Below are 22,476 nucleotides of genomic sequence, written 5' to 3'. Positions count from 1 at the left end.
CTAGGAGACCTAGAGTTTAATTGGTCCTGTGCAGACACATAGTCAGCTTGCCCAAAAGAGGTAGCTTCAGAACCAATAAGAGTCTCCCCAAGCTCTGTATTTGGATCCAATACCCAACTGCTGTTCAATAGGCAAGGCTAACCAGGCATCTTTTTCAGAAGGCATGGTTTCTTACAATGCAGAAAATGAACATCTGGTTAGAAACTGAAGATTGGTCCAATATGACAGAAGTCATGCAGAGTTCGTTTGATGATGCACAAGTGAAAAAAACTATCCAACATTCAGAGCAATAATAACAAACTATGTTTCGTAATTCCAACAGTTGAAGCTTTTGGCCCACAGTCACATGGGAATTTATCCTAGGGGGCTTCCTTGGCTGTTGGTTGGGTGGAGGTGCTGGTGAGTGCAACTTTTGGCAAGGGCAGTCAAAAATTGTAGATCCCTTAAGAAAAGTATGGGTTCACTTACGACATGCACACTGAACTAAAATAGCCAAAGATTGTTGTACTGTATTAACATTTATACCATTACATAGGCTTAGTAAAAGTGTAAAAAACAACACAAAATCAAATTAAACCATGAGAAGGGAAAAAGGAGACATCTACACACAATGCCCTAAAAGGTTTTTTGCTCAACATGTCTCCCCTGCATCATTTGTATAACCTAGTGGAAATATATAAGTATACCACAGTTAGTTGATGCAAAGATTAAAATTAGTAATAATTTTCAACGCAAAAGAGGAGAAATGAGCAACTCCTCATTTAGGAATTAATACGATATCAAATCTAGACCTGCTGCAATGCAACTCATAAAGGGGGGGCGGTATCTAGCTTCCTTGTGGAGCAAAAGGTATGCAAAGATCCTTGGCAGCAGCCACAATTTCCATATTTGAACTGCATACATCTAAAGCATTCATATAAAGCTGGGAGGGCTTGTTTCTCTCCAAAGTGAGCTTCAGAAACCTAAAATGGTAGGCAAAAGCTTCCAAGCAAGCAATCAGAATGAAATGCTCCACTCCCCTTTTTCTTTGGCATGCAGATCTAATAATAAATTTGCCTTTAAAATTAAAGGCAGCTAAAATTTACAAAGCTTTTGAGAATATGTAATATGTTCCAGAAAATCCTACAAACTGGCAACATATTCATATGGACAGTTGCAATAGAATATCTAAAACTGCATGAAAACTCTAATTTATCATTTGTCCAGGTGGGGATACAGGAGTATCACACACAGGTGCAGAAATGGACTGTACCTTTCTCAGGACATTCTGCCTGCAGCAATATACTTTTAAATCTAACTATCCAAGCAGAAGAAAGAGCCAAGTTGCCTCTTCTGATCCAAACTATTCCTGCTCTGACACAGCAGGCAACTGTGACAGAATCTACCGGTACAACAATGGCCAGAGAAAGAAAGTATCACTTTTAAAAACTGATGTTAAACTTTTGAGTCCTCAGGTGTGGAGGAATATTAGGAATAAGTTACATATTTTTGATAGAACACCAGCAATTTCTTTAAGTTCTTTAAGAACCATTGGGTGGATGCCATTCAGACCGAGCAATTTGTCAGTTCTAATGTCTGGTAGGCCTAGAACCTGTCGCCACTGTTTGTCCCAGTTTCTCAGACTTCCTTACTGCACAAGTTAGTTCAGGCACATGGATCTGTCCAATATTTTCTGCTGTGAATACAGATGCAAATAATCCATTCAGTTCCTTACTCCTCCTTTGGAACGTCTTTAGATTCCCTTGTCATTCAAAGGTCCAACAGGTTCCCAGGCCTATTAATGCATTGTATGTTGTTGGCCTTTATATTTTTAACAATGTGCTCCTCAAACTGTTGGCATCTGTTAATGACTGCTTAGTTTTCCATATGTAAAAAGTAATGCATATGTTAAGCACCCATGCTTCAGTGTAGCGTAACAAATCATAGTAGCTAAGACTAGAAATTTGTTCAAAATAAATATGCTGCATATTTACAGTAACAACTCACTCATGGAACAGAGGGGAAATTAATTGGATTGGTACTGTCCAATAAATTCAAATGTTAATCTGGAGCTGGTTAAGCAACAGAGGAAGCTATTGTATTCTTGAAAGAATGCTTAATTTGCCATGTCCTAAAACTCCCATCACAAGGGACCGTACATAAAACTAAGGGCAGGAGCTAATAGCTACTTCCCTGTTCCTATCTCAGCTCCACACAAATAGGTTACTTAAGGTCTTCATGTATTTCTGGCAGACCGATTGAAGCAGAAATGAAAAAACGTGGGTTGCTTTAATAGTTCAGTTTAAAAGTGATGTAACTGGATGGCCCCATCGGGTTGGGTAACAGCAAATACTTTCAGGTGCCTTATTCAGGTGTATTTTGCAAGCTATTCAGCTAGAGAACAATGGAGAGACAGTCCTGCTGACAAGGTGGGACTAGAAAGCATATTGGTCTGGGTCGGTATAAACTAGGATCCTTCCAAATTTATGCATTAAAGTGAATAGGTAAAAGTTTACCAAGGTTTGATAAAGAGAGTAAATTAACTTTCTATCTGCCCATCCATGCTGGAAAGTGGCTTATGGAATGAGATTAAGGAATTCATTACATACAGTTACTGTCATAAATTCCCCCTATGTTTCCATTGCATGGGGCTGGAAAGGAATTCTAGTCTGGGATACATGCCCTCCGGACTTGTTTTATAATATCATTGTGCACACCCAACTCTCACAGTTTGTTGCCATTTAGGATGGGAGCGCTACAAATCCAACCCCGACTCCAATTTCAGAAATAAAAATGGCCATCCAACCAACCACCTGTGTCATTCAGTGCTGTATGCCTGGATGCATTCAATAAACAGCATGCTTTTTTGATGGCTGTGCCTATTGAGAATATGTTTGTGACTAGAATCGGTTCCAGCTGACTAACGCCTGGAAAGCCAGAGTGATGCAGTGGTTTGTTCAGCTTGTATCTTTGGGCTGATTCACTCATCGCAAAGGGAAAAGGTTTACCTGTCCTCCTTGCTGCATCGAAAGACTGCCTACATTTGTAAAATCGCAGGTCCGAATCAGAGTCAATCCCTGTAAAATATCTGAAGGTAACTGAGCAAGTGCGGCTTAAGATGTTGCATGAGAGAGGTCAGCAAAGATGGGACTGTTGTGCCAGATTTGCAGCAAGGACAGATGTGCTTTCACTCTGCTTCATACATGGGCTGGACGAGTCCCAAAATAACATCCAAACTGCGCTACTGATGGGTTTGGGCAGGAGATATCAATGTTCAAATCCTACTCAGTCACGAAGCTCACTAAGTGACTCTGGGTATGTCACCAACCCTCAGTCTTGATGTATGTCTTTGCTGGTCTCTGATTTAACCCTTCATGTGTTCAGGATAATGCCTGAACAAGGCTAGGGAGAAATCTAGTTCAGAATTTGTTTTTCTTGGAATTTAACAACTTTTTAAGCCCTGGAAGTTTTTGACACATGTAGAATTCACCACCATAAAACTGGGAATAACACCAATAACAGATAATAGAAGTTCAGGTGCTACAAACTCCAGGTCCTTTCCGAAAGAAAGAACATTTATTCTCCAAGGACATGTTTTTAGAAACAATGGTCACATCCAAGACACACTGCAGTTCCCTCTTTCAACAGAAAGTCAAGCATACCTTTTTGCTGCCCTCTCTCTTCTCCCTTCAAAATGAAGTTTCTTAGGGTTTTGCCTCTGACCTTGGCTGGCTACAACCTATATAGATAAATCTGTCTAATAGCCTTGCTGACACATAGAGACAGCTTGCAATTTATGAGAAGCTGGATTAACTTGTTCATAAATGACCTGGAGTAAGGTGTGAGGTGGCAAAGTCTGCTAATGAAACGAAATTGTTCAGGGTCATTAAAAAAAAAGGTGCGAAGAGACTCCTCCAAATTGATTAAATGGGTGTCCAAATGGCACATACGATTGAATGTACACAAGTGTTAAGCAATGCATTAAGAAAGGAACTGAAAATTAAACTGCTGATATCATAATGCCTTCATAAAAATCTGTGGTGTGGCCGCTTTTGGAATAGTGAGTATGATTCTGGGCACCTTGCCTCAAAAATATATATTGTAGAGTTAGAAAAGGTCCAGCAAAGAGCAACCAAAATGATCGAGGGTGTGGAGCCTATGAGAAAGGTTATAGCATTTGGGACATTTTTTTTAGTTTAGAGAAAAGAAGAGTCAAGAGGTAAATCTTGTAAAATTATGCATGGCTTGGAGAAAGCGGCTAGAGAAAAGTTTTATTTAACATGTGACATCCAACTAAGATGTGGGAAGATTTCGGACAGGTAGGATAGCTTCTTCACGCAGTGTATAGTTGGAACTTGCTCTCACCAGAGGCAGCGACGGGCGCCAACTTTAAAAGAGGATTAGACGAATCAATGAAGAGCAAAGCCATGAATGGCTACTAGCCAAAACGGCTATGCTCTACCTCCACTGTCAGAGGCAGTATGCCTATGAAGACCAGATGCTGGGAACTGCAGGTGGGCAGAGTGCTGTTGCGTCCATGTTCTGCTTGAGGGCTTCTTCCCACAGGTATCTGTTTGGTCACTGTGAGAACAGGATGTTTGACTGGATGGGCCCCTGGCCTATTCCAGCAGGCTCTTCCTATATTCTTCTACTCACAAGATAGAGGTTTTCTTTAAAACAAAAAACAAATAAAAACTTCCACCTGATTAGCTCAGGCATGATTAAGACTGCGAAATTAATCGGAGTACAGCTGGAAATTTTCACATGGATTCTTTTAAAACCGAAATGGCAAATGTTAACAACCTGTATCCTGAAGTGAAGGCCTGAAACAGGAAGATAAGATAAATGAACCATGATTTTTGACAACGGGAGCAAGGATACAGTTTAGGAGGCAATTTATTAACTCCTAGGGTTTTGCTTTTTAAAAATGAAAGGCTGGTTCAAATAACCAGCTACTTTTAAAAACTAGCTTTTAAAAATATTTAATTATCTCTCCACTACATACTTCTAATCATGTATATATATGTTTTCTCTCTCACACAAACACCTCTCTCTAAAAAATATAAAAATCTGTGTCCTATATTGAAAATACAATTGACTATTTTGCCTTTTCAGCAGATACAGTAGATGTAATTTTGACCTCAACTACAGAAACTTAGATTAAATTTCACATTCATCACTTTAAAACAGATTCTTTAAGACACCCCAGCCCCATCTATGTGATAGCTATGAAAAAGATGCCATTTTTTTACACTACTAATAAAAGTTCTTTTCTGTCAGATACTTTCTATAGATCAAAGCATTATCTCTCCCATACATTTCATTTCCTAGAATTGCTTCAACTCTCAATAAATATCTTCAATATTTAAAAAATGCTAGGTGATTCAAAGTTAATCAAATACACGAAGAACACATAACTGTCTTTGGTATCTAATACTTCATGAAAGTTTTAACATTCTATAAAAAGAATCCTGGGATTTGAACAATTTTCAGATTCTCACATGTCAGAAAGTGATAGTACCCAATTTTCAATTAAGTTGGGAAGCCTGAGGAATCTATCATTACCAACTTTTTTGAAATCTTATTTCCAATTATGCTTCTCTTACAAAAAAAAAATTAATCAGCAAGCCTGGGTAGAGCATACTTGATATTTTTAAGCAGCAGATTTTTATGGCTGGCTGTAGCAACGTCTCTCAGCAAGATAAAGGAAGGATTTCAACATTGTGCTCTTCTGATTGTTCCATCAGGACAAGCACTTGAGCGAGTGCGCTAGGTTAATTGAACCAGGCCCCAATGGTGTTGACTGGCCATCAAAAGTCATATTGCAAACTTGTGATTTCTGTTTGCATTTACACTAACTTCTCATTTCTCAAATTATTCTTTAAATGAGATTTAAATCCTGTCATACCGTCCCCAAAGAAACCTCAGTGTTGCTTCCAACATACCAAGAAAAACACAAACCGAGAAATTATCCACAATAAACATTATCCTAAAAAATGCTACCAAACACAAGATATTAAAAACAGCCTATTCAGTTCTGCCAAAAGTGGCTGAAGTCACCCTCTCCCTTCGTGATCTCATTAAGTGGCCAGATTACCCTTCACTCCAGGGCACCATTCTCCTCAATTCTCCCTCACCCTCACCTTCAGTATTATTCTAATTAATAAGATAAATCAACTGTGGTTTAGCATTGTACCCAGATGTATTCAATGTGGCACTGGAGTGCTCACCAAAAAAGCACTTTCTCGAGAGCAGCCAACATTTATTTATATATTTTGAAGCATTTCCATACCACTTAATATTTTCAAAATCTCTAAGCAGTATACAATAGAAAAACAACCAGCATTATTAAAACCAAGATGCATCCTAAAACCAGGCATCCCCAAACTGCAGCCCTCCAGATGTTTTGGCCTACAGCTCCCATGATCCCTAGCTAACAGGACAAGGTCGAGGAAGATGGGAATTGTAGTCCAAAACATCTGGAGGGCCGAAGTTTGGAGATGCTTGCTAAAACCAATAAAACAGCAAGATAAAAACATAGCTAAAGATCCAAAAATCTCTGGGGGGGATTTTTAGTACTAGTCACTACTCCTCCCACCCCCCAAATTAAATAGACTCCACGCTGGTGTTTATGTGATTCTCAAATGTGTGTGTGTGGTTTTTTTTTTAAAAAAAACCATCTCAAAAATCCAGTTTTTGTCAAAGAACTGTGAGGTGAGCAGTCAAAAAGTTCAGTCTCTACTGCTCATGCTAAAATGTTTGCTATGAAACTGTCCACAGAGTTTAAGAATTTATGCAATTCAGTGTATTGGCAGATGTTTATGGGGAATCACAGTAATCCTGGTAAATGAAATGCATCCGAGAAGAGCTAATGAAGTTTATAACTGGGTTCTTAGCTTACTACATAATGCCTTAATTTGTCAGAGGGTGAGAAGCTTGTATGACTGCTTGAAACAGTAATTTCTTATGCAAACCTGTATCTGAAGAAGTGTGCATGCACACGAAAGCTTATACCCAGAACAAACTTAGTTGGTCTCTAAGGTGCTACTGGACTATTTTTTTATTTTTAATTTCCATTTCACCTGGTTGATATTTTCAACCAATTTTATTTGGTCCACAGCACCGTTCTTTGGTCAAAACAAAACTTAAATGAGGCACAAACTTTCAACACCAAATGACCCAATAGCAAGACTATTTTCTCTATGGGAAGCACTAATGGTGCAATGCTATGCCTCTGTGAACTCCATTATACGCATTAACAAGTAACGATTGCAAGCTTTTAAAACTGAGCCACTGAACACCCAATCCACAAATTATTATTAAGAATGAAAAGAGCAAAATGTTTTGCAAGACAGCCATTTGCCATCATGAGTTTTGCTGCTTTGATTTCTGGGAATTCTAGTTTTGCAAGACAACAATTTGCCATCATCATAGAGCTTTGCTGCTTTGCTTTCTGGGAATTCTACAAAATTCTGCAAGAAATTCTGCAAGTATGCAAGCTCCTCTTCGCCCAAAAAACCAGTGATAAATCTTCTGACAAGAATGACTCGACAAAAAATAAGGAGGCTTCTTATCAATGAGAATAGTGCTGTCAGCTTGGAGTTAGACACTTTCAATTAAATCCTTGGCCATCTGTCAGGCATTTAGCTGTGATTCCTGCAATGCAGGGGGTTAGACTAGATTACCCTTGGGATCCTGTCCAACTCTACAGTTCTGTGATTCCACTTCCGCCTCGGTTTTGTACTATATTATTGCCTTTTCAGGATTTTCAAGCCCATTAAGTCTATTTCTAAGGACTACTGGTTTTCCTATTATGCCAATTGGAGGTTTATGTGACCAAGACATTACACAAAAACATAACTGCACAATGAACACCCCTAGCAGCCCTCCTCGTACGCAGCACGTCATAACAGAAATTCCCAAGACCTTGTCTAGTCTCCACAACAAAACCTAAGAGTTTCTTTCTTATTCTTAAAAGCCTTAAAAGTACTGCTGTTTCAGGATTTAAATATAATATTTCAACTCTAAATATTCTCACCCAGCAGAGCTATAAACACCCCAAATGGCACTTTTTGTTTCGCCTGCTGCTGAGGGGGTCCTGTTGCTTGTCTGCCGAAAAAGGCAGCTGACACCACTCTCAAGTCCATCACTGCGCTTGGATTTTGGGTTAGATCCAAAGTGCATCTTCAGCCCTTGATCATAAAAGGTTTGTTTTACACTTGCAACTAGAGGCAAAACTAGTCCAAAGGTAGTGTTCTGCTTGCTCTAAAGCAGGGTTTCCCAAACTTGGGTCTCCAACTGTTTTGGGACTACAATTCCCATCAGGTCAGGGATGATGGGAATTGTAAGCCAAAAACAGCTGGGGACCCAGGTTTAGGAAACACTGCTTCAAACCTCGTGCTGCAGAAAAAGGGAGGGGGTGGGAACAAGAAGAGAAAACTTTAAGATGCACTAAATTATAATTTATTCAGTTAATCTTAGCTGGATAAATGACAAAATAGTATGCAAAAGTTGTGCAACCATTTCCATGTTCAGAAGCATGAGAATGGTGATAGAACTGACATATACAGTGGTACCTCAACTTACGAACGACTCGACAACCAAATTTTTCGACTTACGAGTGGGGCAAATGGCTGCACGCTTACGAATTTCTCGACATCCGGACGGAAACCGCAGCAGTTTTAGATAGGGTTTTTTTCGACTTACGGATTTTTAGGTGGGGTTGCTTCGACTTACAAATTTTTCTGTTTCCAATGCATTCCTATGGGAAATCGTGTTTCCAATGGCGCTTTTCGACTTACAAATTGTACCATATCTACTTCTGCAGTAACTCTTGTTAAGTATTTTTGAAAAGGCACTAGCGGCTACTTTGCTTCAGTTCATGATTATTTCAACCCAACATCTGAGGGTGTGTGTAGATTTTTTTTTTTAATGAATGGGTGGAATCCAACTGGTGCACTATCTCACGGAAGGGATTGCAATCCATCAGAGGCATCTGCTAAGAGACAAGAGGGAAGGCGGTTTTTTTGCTAAATTTGCCTTTCTCCTTGTTACCGTGTTTCTCATATTTTAAGACATGTCTTATATTAATTTTAACTCAAGAAAATAAGCCTATGGCTTATTTTCGGGGGTGCCTTATTTTTTGCCGAGCCCCGACTGAGCGGGAACCAGCAAAGGCAGCAGCCCGCTGGGCTGGGGTTTGCCTTCCTTGTGAGTCTGTTCTTTTACCTCTTGGCGTCGCTATCACTCACTCACGTCAGTCTCTCTTTCTCCTCCTCTCTCTCCTCCCACTTTGCGTCGGAGATCTAGGCTTCAGGGGCTTCTCCTCCAGCCGCGCTGCAGGCTATTGTTTCGCCCTGGTTCACCCCAGGGCTTTTAGGGGGTCGCTTAGCCTCGCGTTGCCCCTAGACCCCTTAGGCAGCAGCTTCGTGCACGGAGCTTTTCTCAGAGCTCCCGCAGAGTGCGTCCGATGCGAGCGCGAGGAAACCGGAAGTCGGCTCCCGCGCGCTTTGCCGAGCTCCAACGGAGCGGGAACCAGCGAAGGCAGCAGCCCGCTGCCGGCTTGGAGCTCGGCAAAGCGCGCGCTGCTGCCTTTGCCGGCTCGAGCTCCAAGCCGGCGGCGGGCTGTGCTTTTGCTGGTTCCCGCTAAGTCGGGGCTCAGCAAAGCGTGTGCTGCTGCCTTTGCTGAACCCCGACAGAGCAGGACTGAGCGGGCACTCCCCTGCCCTCCAGCCCGAAGCCCGGTAAGTCTGGGGACCCCTGTTTTAAATGATTAATCCACCCTTCCTTCTCAAAATACCATTTTCAACCACTTTATCATTGCCCCAATCAGTTTTGAAATTAAGATAGTATTTATCTGCAGAACATCTCCATGGTCATGGAAACCAGAAAGGGTTCCAAACTGAAATCACCATGACATATAGATTATAAAAGATTGCAAACTGATTGCACAATTAGGTTAGAAGTAAAGCAGCAACCACACTAATAACAAACAGAACTTTTTAGGGGGGGGGGGAGTCTGGGCAGGTTGTGTTTGAAACAGTTTACTTTTAGGGGGGAAACTTACAAAGCCAAGTGTCTATTGCCATTTTCTGCTGTTCAATAACACCAAATAAAGTATGAATCTATTTTGAATCTGAGAAAGAAATACTGAAACCCAATCTTTTCAGAGCCAAAAGACTGCCACTAAGCATTTAATACTGAACAAAAACTCAGGATCAAACAAAACTACTGAGTATAGCAGGCTGTGAAAATAAAGGTTTATAATCAGCATCCAACATAAAAAGCACACCAAGTTGTAAACTTCCAGTATGTTGTGAGAAATTAAAGGCTTATGTGAGGCCCAAAGGTTTCTTTATTTGCACCCTACCTTTCTTCAGTCGTGGAACACATGAGAACCAGTGTGCTATAGAGGTTAGAGTACTAGACTAAGTCCAGGGTTCAAATCCTCACTCACTTGGCCAGTCAGGTAGCCGTGTTGGTCTGGAAGCAAATGTTTATCGTTTAGTTTGTTAGTTTGTTTTCTGTATTGGTTTTAAATTCGATTTTAAGGGGAGGGGTTAATTTTAGTTTGTAATTTTCTGTCTTTGTTTGTATTGTTTTATTGTATTAGTCTGTTTTCTGTATTGGTTTTAAATTTGATTTTAAGGGGAGGGGTCAATTTTAGTTTGTAATTTTCGGTCTTTGTGTTGTTTTACTGTATTTTTTGATTTACATAGGTTTTAGGGAGGGCTTTTTAGTTGGGTGTGGGAATCTGTTAAATTTTAGTGTATTTGTAATTTTTATTGTTTTTGGTTTTATTGTGTTTTTTGTGTTTTTCTTTTGTTCTGTTCTTGCTGTTTTTTACAGAGGTTTTATTTTGCTTTTAAGGGGAGGGGTCAGGGCTGCCCGGGAGGGGGTCCCAGCAAGCAAAATGGCTGGGGCAGATTCCACAGGGGGTGATGCACTGGGACAACCGATCTCAGTGGTCACGGGTAGGGGGAGGAGTTACGCTAAGACCAGACCATGTCATTACCGAGGAGGCAGACTTAGTCGTTGTCTGAGGACTATCCCTGCCTCCGGGTCTGGTCCTGACCGGACGGATATTGGAATCAGCAAGGGATACCCACATGACCTGAAGGTGCTGCTGTGCAATGCCAGGTCGATGATGAATAAGACCACTGCCATTCACGACCTGATTGTGGATGGAGGATTTGACCTGGCATGTGTGACAGAGACCTGGTTGGATGAAGCCGATGGGCCCGTTCTTGGCGCTGCTTGCCCACCAGGTTTCTCTTATGCACAGCAACCCAGGCCATCTGGGCGGGGAGGGGGGGTTGCAGTGATTTTTAGGAAGTCATTAGTTTGCACCAGGCGTCCTATTGGTAAGACTGAGTTTTCTGAGTGCATGTTCTGGAAGTTGGGCAATAGGGGCAGTACAGGATTCCTTTTGGTGTACCGACCTCCCCGCTGCACCAAGGATTCCCTGCCCGAGCTGCTTCAGGTCGTGTCGGATGTGCTCCTGGAGACACCTAGCTTGGTTGTCTTAGGGGATTTTAACATCCATGCCGATACGACCTTACAAGGTGCCGCTCGGGACTTCGTGGAAAGCATGGCCACCATGGGGCTGTCCCTGAATAAGTCTGGCCCAACTCATAGCCGCGGACATGCCTTGGACTTGGTGTTTACCTCTATGGATGTTGGTGATCTGACATTAAGTAAAAGCGAAACAAAAGAAGTGCCATGGTCAGATCACTTTCTGGTGCAACTGGACTTCTCCACAACCCTTCCCCTCTGCAGGGAGGTGGGACCGATTCGGATGGTCCGCCCCCACTACTTAATGGATCCAATTGGCTTCCAGAGAGTGGTAGGGGATGTTTTATCCCATGTCGATGGCCTTTCAGCTGATTCCCTGGTGGCCCGCTGGAATGCGGAGTTAACCAGCGCTATTGACTGTCTGGCTCCGAAGCGCCCTCTCAGATTGCATGGAGCCCGGACAGCCCCGTGGTTTTCCCCGGCGCTGAGGGCGATGAAACAGTCATTGAGACGGCTAGAGCGCCGGTGGCGGAAAACTCATTTTGAATCAGACCGGACACGGGCTAGAGCTCAACTTCGAGCCTACCAAGTGGCAATGGCGGCAGCGAAGAGGACCTTCTTCACCGTCTCCATCGCATCTGCAGAAAACAGCAGCAGGAGACTTTTCCAGGTGGTTCGCAATTTAGCGGAACCACCTGCTCCATCCGGGCCCAGTACGGGCCACATGATCTCCTGCAATGATTTTGCAAAGTTTTTTGCAGATAAAGTCGCTCAGATTCGGGAAGAGGTAGACTCCACCGTGGGAGCAGGGCCGGGGCAGGGGAGTGCTAGAGTCCTGTCTAGTCAAGTTTTGTGGGATCAATTTCAATCTGTTACCTCCGAGGATGTGGACAGGCTGCTTCGACGAGTGAAACCAACCACCTGTCTCCTTGATCCTTGCCCATCCTGGCTTATAAAAGCTAGCCGGGAAGGGCTGGGCGATGGGCTTCGCGGGTTGGTAAATGCTTCTCTCCGTGAGGGAGCCTTCCCAGACCCGCTGAAAGAGGCGGTTATTAAACCGCTTCTTAAAAAACCATCTTTAGATCCGGCCAATATGGCCAACTATCGCCCAGTCTCAAATCTTCCATTCTTGGGCAAGGTGATTGAGCGAGTGGTTGCTGAACAACTTCAGGCACGCCTGGAAGAAGCGGACCATTTGGATCCCTTCCAGTCAGGATTCAGGCCTCATCATGGGACTGAAACTGCCTTGGTCGCACTGGTCGATGATCTCCGGCGGGCTAGGGACAAAGGTAAGAGCTGTTTCCTTGTTCTGCTGGATCTCTCAGCGGCTTTTGACACCATCGACCATAACATCCTTCTGGACCGTCTAGAGGGCTTGGGAGCTGGGGGCACTGTCATGCAGTGGTTCCGCTCCTTCCTCCTGGGCCGTGTTCAGAAAGTGGTGGTGGGGGATGAGTGTTCAGACCCCTGGGCTCTCACTTGTGGGGTGCCTCAGGGTTCTGTCCTCTCCCCCATGCTTTTTAACATCTATATGCAGCCGCTGGGAGAGATCATCAGGGGGTTTGGGCTGGGTGTCCATCAGTATGCTGATGATACCCAGCTCTACCTCTCTTTTAAATCAGAACCAGTGAAGGCGGCGAAGGTCCTGTGTGAGTGCTTGGAGGCGGTTGGAGGATGGATGGCGGCTAACAGATTGAGATTGAATCCTGACAAGACAGAAGTACTGTTTGTGGGGGACAGGAGGCGGGCGGGTGTGGAGGACTCCCTGGTCCTGAATGGGGTAACTGTGCCCCTGAAAGACCAGGTGCGCAGCCTGGGAGTCATCTTAGACTCACAGCTGTCCATGGAGGCACAGGTCAACTCCGTGTCCAGGGCAGCTGTTTATCAGCTCCATCTGGTACGCAGGCTGAGTCCCTACCTGCCCACTGACTGTCTCTCCAGAGTGGTGCATGCTCTAGTTATCTCTCGCTTGGACTACTGCAATGCGCTCTACGTGGGGCTACCTTTGAAGGTGACCCGGAAACTACAACTAATCCAGAATGCGGCAGCTAGACTGGTGACTGGGAGCGGCCGCCGAGACCACATAACACCGGTCCTGAAAGACCTACATTGGCTCCCAGTACGTTTCCGAGCACAATTCAAAGTGTTGGTGTTGACCTTTAAAGCCCTAAACGGCCTCGGTCCGGTATACCTGAAGGAGCGTCTCCACCTCCATCGTTCTGCCCGGACACTGAGGTCCAGCTCCGAGGGCCTTCTGGCGGTTCCCTCACTACGAGAAGCCAAGTTACAGGGAACCAGGCAGAGGGCCTTCTCGGTAGTGGCACCCACCCTGTGGAATGCCCTCCCACTAGAGGTCAAAGAGAACAACAATTACCAGACCTTTAGAAGGCATCTCAAGGCAGCCCTGTTTAGGGAAGCTTTTAATGTTTAATGGATTTCTGTATTTTAATGTTTGATGGATTTCTGTATTTTAGAATTTCTGTTTTGTTGGAAGCCGCCCAGAGTGGCTGGGGGAACCCGGCCAGATGGGCGGGGTATAAATAATAAATTATTATTATTATTATTATTATTATTATTATTATTATTTTATTTTGTTTTGGCCAGTCAGTCACTCTCAGGCTGACCTAACCTCACAGGGTTGTTGTGAGGATAAAATGGGGAGAACTATGTACACCACCTAGAGGTAAAGGTGGGATTTAAATGTAATAAACAAACAAACAAACAAGTAAGAAGCCTTATATGGAGTTCCCAGGCAGACTTGGATCCAGGCACTCATCAGAGCTAAACCTTTTCAGCTTTAGTAAAGTGTCTGAATCATGTTCCCTTATCTCCAAATAATGCATCTGGCCTGCTTTCTCGATTCAGACTCCACTGGGGCTGGGTGATTCTGCAATTTTATCATTCACAGACTCCTGATGCAGCCACAGCAGAACTAACCACCTTCAGAGGCTGCACATTTTACATTTGCGTGGTTCACTGCCGTAGGTTTGCCTCTTTCTAAACCAGGTAACCTTCTTTGCTAGCTGCTCACTTGTTTACTTTTCAAAACCGCAGCCTTCTTTATGTTGTGCAATACTGCGCTTTTATTTCCAGCTTTACAACGTCATTATTTTTTAGATGTGGCAACCAGAACGGAAGACAGTATTCCAAGCACAGTCAAACCGTATTTGTACAGCAGCATTAGTATATTTGCAATTTCATTTTCAGTCCCTTTCTTAATGATACCTAACATGGAATATGCCTCTTTTCACAGCTGCTACACCCTGGGTCAACATCTTCATCAAGCTATCCACCTTGATTCCATTATCTCTTTCCTGGTCAATCACCTTCAATTCAGTGTAAAAACCATGTGGGAAAACTTTTGGCCTTCCAGATGTTGCCGAACTACACCTCTCATAATCTCTTGGCATTGCCCACTCTTGCTGAGACTGATTGGAGTTGTAATTCAGCAATTTATGAACAAGAATCACATGACCCAATTCGAACCAAGAGAAGAGTCCAATTTCTACATCCCTTTATTGGGAAAACGGTAATATTCTCTACCTTCCTTTCTTAAACCAGTTACTGATCCATAAGTATAATTGTTTAATTGACATTGAAATGGAGAATGCCTATGTGTATTGCTGAAAGGGTTTAACTGGAAGATTCCATTGAATCTAAAGAGAAGCAAGAAGAGCTCTCCGAGCTCCTTGACAGGTTGTTTATTAACTGTTATTGTTATCTGGTAGCTCTGAGGAGGTGTTTAACTTTAGATCACATGGGAGGCTACTGAATTGCAAATTCATCATCTTGGAAGGGTGGTGGCTGGAGACTTTGTTGCTAGATTCCATGGAAGTAGGATGTAAATAATGAAGCAGTTCAGGAACACACAGGCTCAGACTATAATGGGGGCGAGAATCATAGAATCTTAGAGATGGAAGGGACCCCAAGGGTCATATAGTCCAACCCCCTGTAATGCAGGAATCTCAGAGAGACAGAATTTTGGTCTAGATTCTGACGCGGAGCCTATGCTGCCCTAAGCCTATGTTATGGAACTGTTTGGATATATCATTTACTTTTTTCTGTTTTGAATAAAGTTCTACAAGTAAAGTTTTGAATAATATCTAACAGGGCAATGTTTCATTCCAAAAAAGAGTCAAGTTTTTATTCATACATTCTCTTCAATATTAATACCTGCAATAAAGAATTCCCGTCCTCTTACCCCATGACTGTTAAGTTGATTTGGAAGTTTACTTTGAAAGTCCAAATACACAATGTCAGCTCCTAGCCACATGCTTGCTGACTCTCTGAAAAGACTCTAAAAAGTTGGTCAGACAATATTAACCCTTGCAGAAGCCATGTTGGTCCTCAGCAAGACGTGTTCTTCTAATGTGGCAATTCTGTCTTTAATAATGCTTCTCAACCATTTCCCCAAAACAATGTTGAGCTAATCAGCCTGCAATTTCATGGATCGCTTTTTAAAAGTTGGTGCTACACTGGCCACTTTCCAGTCTTCAAGTATGGAGGCTGATCTTACAAACAAATTACATCTGTTTTTGTTTTGTTTTTTTTAAAAAAGTCAACAGCTTCACATCCTTGTTCTTTAAAAACTCTTGGAAGGGTACCATCTTGACTTGGTGATTTGTTGTTTTTTAATTCATCAACCCCTGACATATCCAGTTAAAAGGATCAGGTAGCAGATGATATGAAAGAGACCCTGCAAATCTACTGCCAGTTGGAGTAGACAATACTGGCTTTGTACAAGGGATTCCTATGTGCCTTTCTTCCTAAAATAAACTGCCACCGCAAGAATGGCTCTGAATTCATTTGTTTCTGCTAGTCGATGGCTCATAAAATTTGACTTTTCAGACAAAGACATAAGAGGCACAACTTTCCTCAAAGTCATAGCCAAAATGGATTTTAAAAAAACTATACTAACAATGGTCAGTTATTTGACAGCAGTACATAGGGACAAACATTCTGCTAGCCAGAGATATGGTAGCAATGAGAAACATCTGTTCCTTAAGCATGTTGCAAATTTAAATTTTCAAAAGCTGTTTTCTCAGAATGCCATGGTCACTGCCAAATTTCCCCCACAAAATTCTTTCACATACTTTACATTCTCATGTGCATTTCTGTTTAATTATTCTCTTTTGTATTGAAAACGAATATGAAAGTCAAGTAAAGGTCACCCATGAAGCATGACGAATCATGTGCACATGAGGGCCCCAAGGTAAAGACACCAACCCATAGCTGAACAATATGAAATCATGCCAAAGGTGCAAAGAAATTGCAAAAGACCTTAATTAAGGCACAAGCCTTATTAAGATGGGTCTTTATTCTTATTATTCTTATTTTAACTTCAGAGTTTCTTTGCATGTTTTAACTACAAATTTTCAAAGGAATGGTCATAGCTCAGTAGTAGATTACATGTTCTGCAAAGAGAAGGTCCTTAGCCTTACAAGGCAGGGCTCAGAGAAAACTTCCCTTGTAGCCTTGGAGAGCTACTGCTACTCAATGTAAAACAGGGGGGGGGGGGAGAACCTGATGCCCTCCAGATGTCGTTGGACTAAATTCCCATCAATCTCAGCCAGTATGACCAATGGCCAGGGATAATCATAGAATCATAGAATCACAGAGTTGGAAGAGACCACAAGGGTCATCCAGTCCAACCCCCTGCCAAGCAGGAAACACCATCAAAGCATTCTTGACATATGCCTGTCAAGCCTCTGCTTAAAGACCTCCAAAGAAGGAGACTCCACCACACTCCTTGGTAGCAAATTCCACTGCCGATTCCACTGCAAATTCAGTTTAATAAGCACGTTTCCCCGCCTCTCAAGTAAATAATACTGAGCTTGGAAGATTGGTTGTCTGACTGAAACTGCCTGCAAGTTGGAGCACAGCACATTCATGGAAGAGATAATGGAATAATGCACTTAAGTCCACTTGCGGGTGGAAAGAAAACATTGGCTGAGATACAAAGTATTCACAATGAATTCTGAGAGCAGATGGCATTTTAGGCTTATGTTTCTCCAAGAGCACCCCCCACCCCAATTCCACAGCATCTAAACATAGTTAGAGTGTGGTGTTGATAATGCCAAGGTTGCAGGTCCGATCCTCGTAAAGGAAAGCTGCATATTCCTGTACTGCAGGGGGTTTGACTACCAAAGCAGTCTGCAGTATGCCATTAAACTCTGCTGTTCTCTGCCCTGTAATTACCTATATACTGTAAATGAAGTCCTCTCACCTTCAACATTCACCTTACACTTATGGTCCCATGCCCTGTGATGAGAAAAGGCAATACAAACCAAAAGGTTTTTCATGCAGACAAACCTGCTTGAAGATTCAGAGAACTGATGGAAGGTAGTAGGAGACAATCCTCTGACTTCAGAGTAATCAGGAGGTTGGCTTCCTCCACAATCGAGAGCGTCTGTTTTGAAAGAGAGATCTGTATGGGGGACCAAGTCTGTTTGTTCTTCGACACTCAGTTTTTCTCCTAGAAAGAAAGAAAAAAAGCACAACCCAAAAGAAAGTAAATTGACTCAGCGACTGTTCAATTGATTCCCCCCCCCAAACAATGTATCTGCAGTCTTCTGTGTAATAACTAGAACATGCAGAGATGAAAACACTGGGCTTTTGTGACTTGCACATTGCACAGCCCTTTTAAAAATCCATACTTTATAATAAACATTTTATGGTGAGACTTCAACAACTGTTTTAGCGGTGTCTCCATACATATCTGTCTCCACAGAGGCTCAGTGTTAAAGTGAAAGGAGAAATTACAAGAAATGGATTTCTCTCCCTGCTGCAAAACAACAACTACCGCACAGCCAATGAGAGTGAGTGGTATGCATGTGTGGTATGAGTGAGCTGTGTTGTTGTTGTTTTCCCAATCACAAGATGAAACCAGGATAGAGAAAACTAGAAAAAAGAAGCACTCTCAGTGATGGCTCTGAATTATTCTCCTCATAATCACTGAACACAGAAGTCATGTGGTGTTAAAGCTTTGTAACTCAAATATTATCTGGGTGCTCTTCAGCAAAGCTTTAGAATTACCACTGTTAGCCCTCTGCATAGCGCAATTAATGTCCAATGGCTTGGCTCCCAAAGTGCAGTTGCATGAGGGGAAGGTAATTTTGCTCATGCAAGGAAGAACCCACAGTTTTCACCAATTTCTCCGACCTGCTTCAGTTCCTAACCCCATCCTTCAGGAGCAGCTTTTCAAGAAGGCTGGGGTGAGTGGGGGCTGCAGTGAAAGGGGAAAGGCAATAAAGCTGCAAGTGGAAGTTAGGATCCAAGCCAACATATCAGCACACAATATTTACAGTACATTAAAAAAACAAAAAACCTGCTGCTCAAATGCTTATGACCTCCACTTAACGAATGGAGAACCAGGAATGATACACCTTGACAGAACATGCCAAGAAAGCTCATTGCTGAGCTGTAACAAACCATGGTAATCAGAGGTCTAAAGCCATTCAATAGACCTTATTGGCTTAGGTATAATTCTTCATTGTGGATGGATACAATTAGGTATTCTATCACCTATTGCTATTAAATGGAAAATAGTGTTCTCCATATGTTGTTGAATGACACTTCCCATTGTCCTTGACCATGCCATGCTGGCTGGGGCTGATGTACGACAACTCCCGTCAGGACTACAACAACATATGGAGGGAACTATGCTGATCCTTGATCTCATGGTACACCCTTTCCATAGCATTGCAATGGAAGAATAGTGCACGCTTGGCAAATCCACACTGGCATCAACTCCCGCCCGGAAACCAATGTCCCCACACGTGTGGATCCAGAATTGGCCTCCACAGTCACTTATGGACTCCATGTTAAAACTGTGTTTATGGAAAGCAATCTTCCTCGGCTATGAGTGGAAGAAGAAGAAGAAGAAGAAGAAGAAGAAGAAGAAGAAGAAGAAGAAGAAGAAGAAGAAGAAGAAGAAGAAGAAGAAGAAGAAGAAGAAAACTCCCATCAGTACTATAACAAGGGAAACAGCGTTGCCCTAGAACAGGCTTCCTCAAACTCGGCCCTCCAGATGCTTGCAATTTGCTTTTGATATATTGCTTTAACTCCCCTACAATAATCTTGCTTTGAGACTACAATTCCCATCATCCCTGACCACTGGTCCTGCTAGCTAGGGATCATGGGAGTTGTAGGCCAAAACATCTGGAGGGCCGCGTTTGAGGAAGCCTGCCCTAGAAGATAAGCTGCATGAAGCCGCTAGCCAAGTTTTGTGGTTTGCCGGATATTTGCCAGTCCCAAGGCAAGCAACAAGGACACTTGTCAACCCCCTGATGGGCCACCAGAAATCACCAGAGACAGTTGTGCAGGCCTGATTTAAGATATGCCTTACAACCAAATGGGACCTAGTGGCACCCACATTTCACTTCTGCCTCCGCTGTGGACCCACACTTGGATTCCCAATTCTTTGTAAACCGCTTTGTGATATTTTCTGGTGAAAAGTGATTTATAAACTTCCAACCCTACAATTCTATAATTCTATGAAATAAATGAGCAAATAACACTACAATGCAATCGGCTGGGATAGCTCAGTCTGTAGAGCATAAGACTCTTACTCTCAGGGTCATGGGTTCGAGCCCCACATTGAACAAAAATATTCCTGAATTGCAGGGGTTTGGACTAGATGACCCTTGTGGTCCCTTTCCAACTCTACAATTCTATGATTTTAATACATACAGTGTCACCATGCTTTTAAACAACTATGCTGTTGTAAAGGAGATAATTGTGAACATTTGTTGATCTTGTAGGTCACCCTCGTATTGTGGCTTTTATTATGTTATCTAAATGTGTTGATAGGTTTGCTAGTTTTTTTGCAAAACAATCCATCTAAAAAGAGTGCAGAGAGAGAGGAATGTAAGTTTGGAACTTCTTCCATCCAATAATATTTCGGAATATACAAAGCGGGACAACTATCGCCAAACAGGCTAAACGTGATAACTTTTATTCTTGGAAGCATCTCAAGCTTGCTTTGGCTTCAAGAACTGCATAAGATGTCAGCGATAAGGTTCAAAAAACATCTTGGTATTTCTATTTATTTTTATTCAAGAGAGCTTTTGCTAAGTGAAACAGGTCAAAAGCCTCTGACAGGACAAAATAGCAATCTTGTTAACTTGAGAAGGGCTGGGGTTTAGACAACTTAAACGAAACCAACTGCCAACATGAAAATGCAAAAGATGCAGTCAAAAATGAGGCTCCCCATATATGGGGTAAAAATAACAACCATAATAATTTTAATAACAAACCAAGATCAAAAAACACAGTTTGATTCTGGTTTGCATTATCTAACTTTGATTAGAACAGCCCAGAGTTTCTGAATTCAGAATACATAGGCTCTCCAGCTGATGTGTGTCTGAACCAGCCTGGGATATGAAAAAAAGATTATTCTGAATTACCGGTAGTCAACACAGAATAAAAGCAAGGTTCAGTGTAATAAGAACACCCAATTCCCCCAATGTACTGAATTATACCACACATTTCAGGCCCTGTCGTGGTTCAAGTGTCCAATAAGCAAGGAGCAGAATTGCCTTCCTATGTCAAGGGCTAATAAGGAAATCTGAAGTTTCCAACAAGTGACGTTTTACATGCTCACATTTAGAAGCGAGAGTGGATTCTAATGAAACACTGACAACGGCCAATACTGAAATACAGCAAGCCCACAACATACATGCATTTAACTTGTGTACATTCAGCTTTACAAAAAAAGCTTGGCAAAAAAAATAAGAAGAAGGGGGCGGGGCAGAAGTCCAGGGAAAAAGGCTCTGGCAATCCTACCCACCACTGGTGTTTTGGCTATATGCAATTGTGGCTTTAAGAGAAATCCCTATAATGTAAGCCTCACATAAGCTGAGGACTTACTGTACTACCTTCCAGACTCAGTTTAGAGTCTGTATGTATACTTACATAAATAATCACAATAATCATCTGGCTTAAAGTTAGGCAAATATTTCAGAAACCTGCCAAGCCAAGCTCTTGGAAAATCAAGCGGCGCTTCTTCCATTCTTTGAACAATTAATATCCAACATTAATTTTTCTTAATCAGCACTGCATACCAGTCTCCATAGGTACTTCTTGAGCAGTTGCCTCTTCCTTCTCTGGTCCTTCCTCCTTTATTTTACTTGCATTTTTCTTTCTCTTATTCACTTGGTCAATTAAAGCCTGAAATTCAGCTTTATGTTTTTTCCCTGAAAAACAGAATCACATTGGCACATAAGGAGCAAACGGAATACATAAATATACTAACAGAATAGAAAGTGCTGGTGAAGTGCTGATGGAAGTGGGAGGCCAGACCACCCTGAGGGCGCCACGTTGACAAAGGCTCCTCGAATTACTCATTCACTTTCAATTTCAGGTGCATTTTCACCTAAAGCGATTCACCGCAACTGATCCTCACAACAAACTGGTGCATGCTAGCAATTACACCATATAAAGCTGTAAATAGCCACTTGCCCATGGCTAAGAGCAATTTCGATCAGCCAAAAAGACAGGAGAGGGTTTTAAAAAAATAATAAAAATTAGAAAGAGTTGCCACTCCCTTCCTCCTTATCAAGGCTACAGGTGCATCCCTACAGGTGGCAAAAAAGGTTTGTTGGCTAGTAAGCTTTCTAGACTCATTTGCAAGACAAAAATATTTTCTGCTCTTAATGCAATTTCATTCATTGCTCCTACTCACTGTGGAAATAATGAAAATAATGGTTTCTAATCTTTTATTTTTATGTTGCAAACCACCCTGAAATCTACAGGTGAAGGGCAGTATACAAATTTAATAAATAAAATAAACAAACAATGCTGCTGTAAGCCACATTAAATGACACTATGGAAATATCACAAATACTGCTTTGACAGAAAGAGTTCTTTACTTAAAAATCGCTGATTTCGCAACAAGCTTCACACCCGCGAATTTCATTGTCCAGATCTTTATTACTGGTAGTGTTGAACCCATCAAAAAACAATAGTAACATTTCCATCTGT

At 42.2% G+C, this 22,476-nt stretch overlaps 1 protein-coding gene across 10 annotated transcripts in view; it reads right to left on the bottom strand.

Moving 5' to 3' along the window:
- RAD18 (RAD18 E3 ubiquitin protein ligase) overlaps window positions 1-22,476 on the bottom strand; it is a 100,905-nt gene that overhangs the window by 28,002 nt on the left and 50,427 nt on the right. For all 10 annotated transcript variants that reach the window (XM_088662365.1, XM_088662366.1, XM_035106574.3 and 7 more), the window contains 2 exons: window positions 21,558-21,689; window positions 17,806-17,968 (listed from right to left, as the gene is read on the bottom strand). In XM_088662365.1, the coding sequence (XP_088518491.1) occupies window positions 17,806-17,968; window positions 21,558-21,689 (295 nt within the window). The remainder of the gene's footprint in view (window positions 1-17,805; window positions 17,969-21,557; window positions 21,690-22,476) is intronic.

Source organism: Zootoca vivipara, chromosome 2 (genome assembly GCF_965207765.1).
Source record: "Zootoca vivipara chromosome 2, rZooViv2.hap1.1, whole genome shotgun sequence".
Classification (NCBI taxonomy): Eukaryota; Metazoa; Chordata; class Lepidosauria; order Squamata; family Lacertidae; genus Zootoca; species Zootoca vivipara.
The sequence above is the reverse complement of the archived record's forward strand: the minus strand, read 5'-3'. Positions and strand labels throughout refer to the sequence as shown.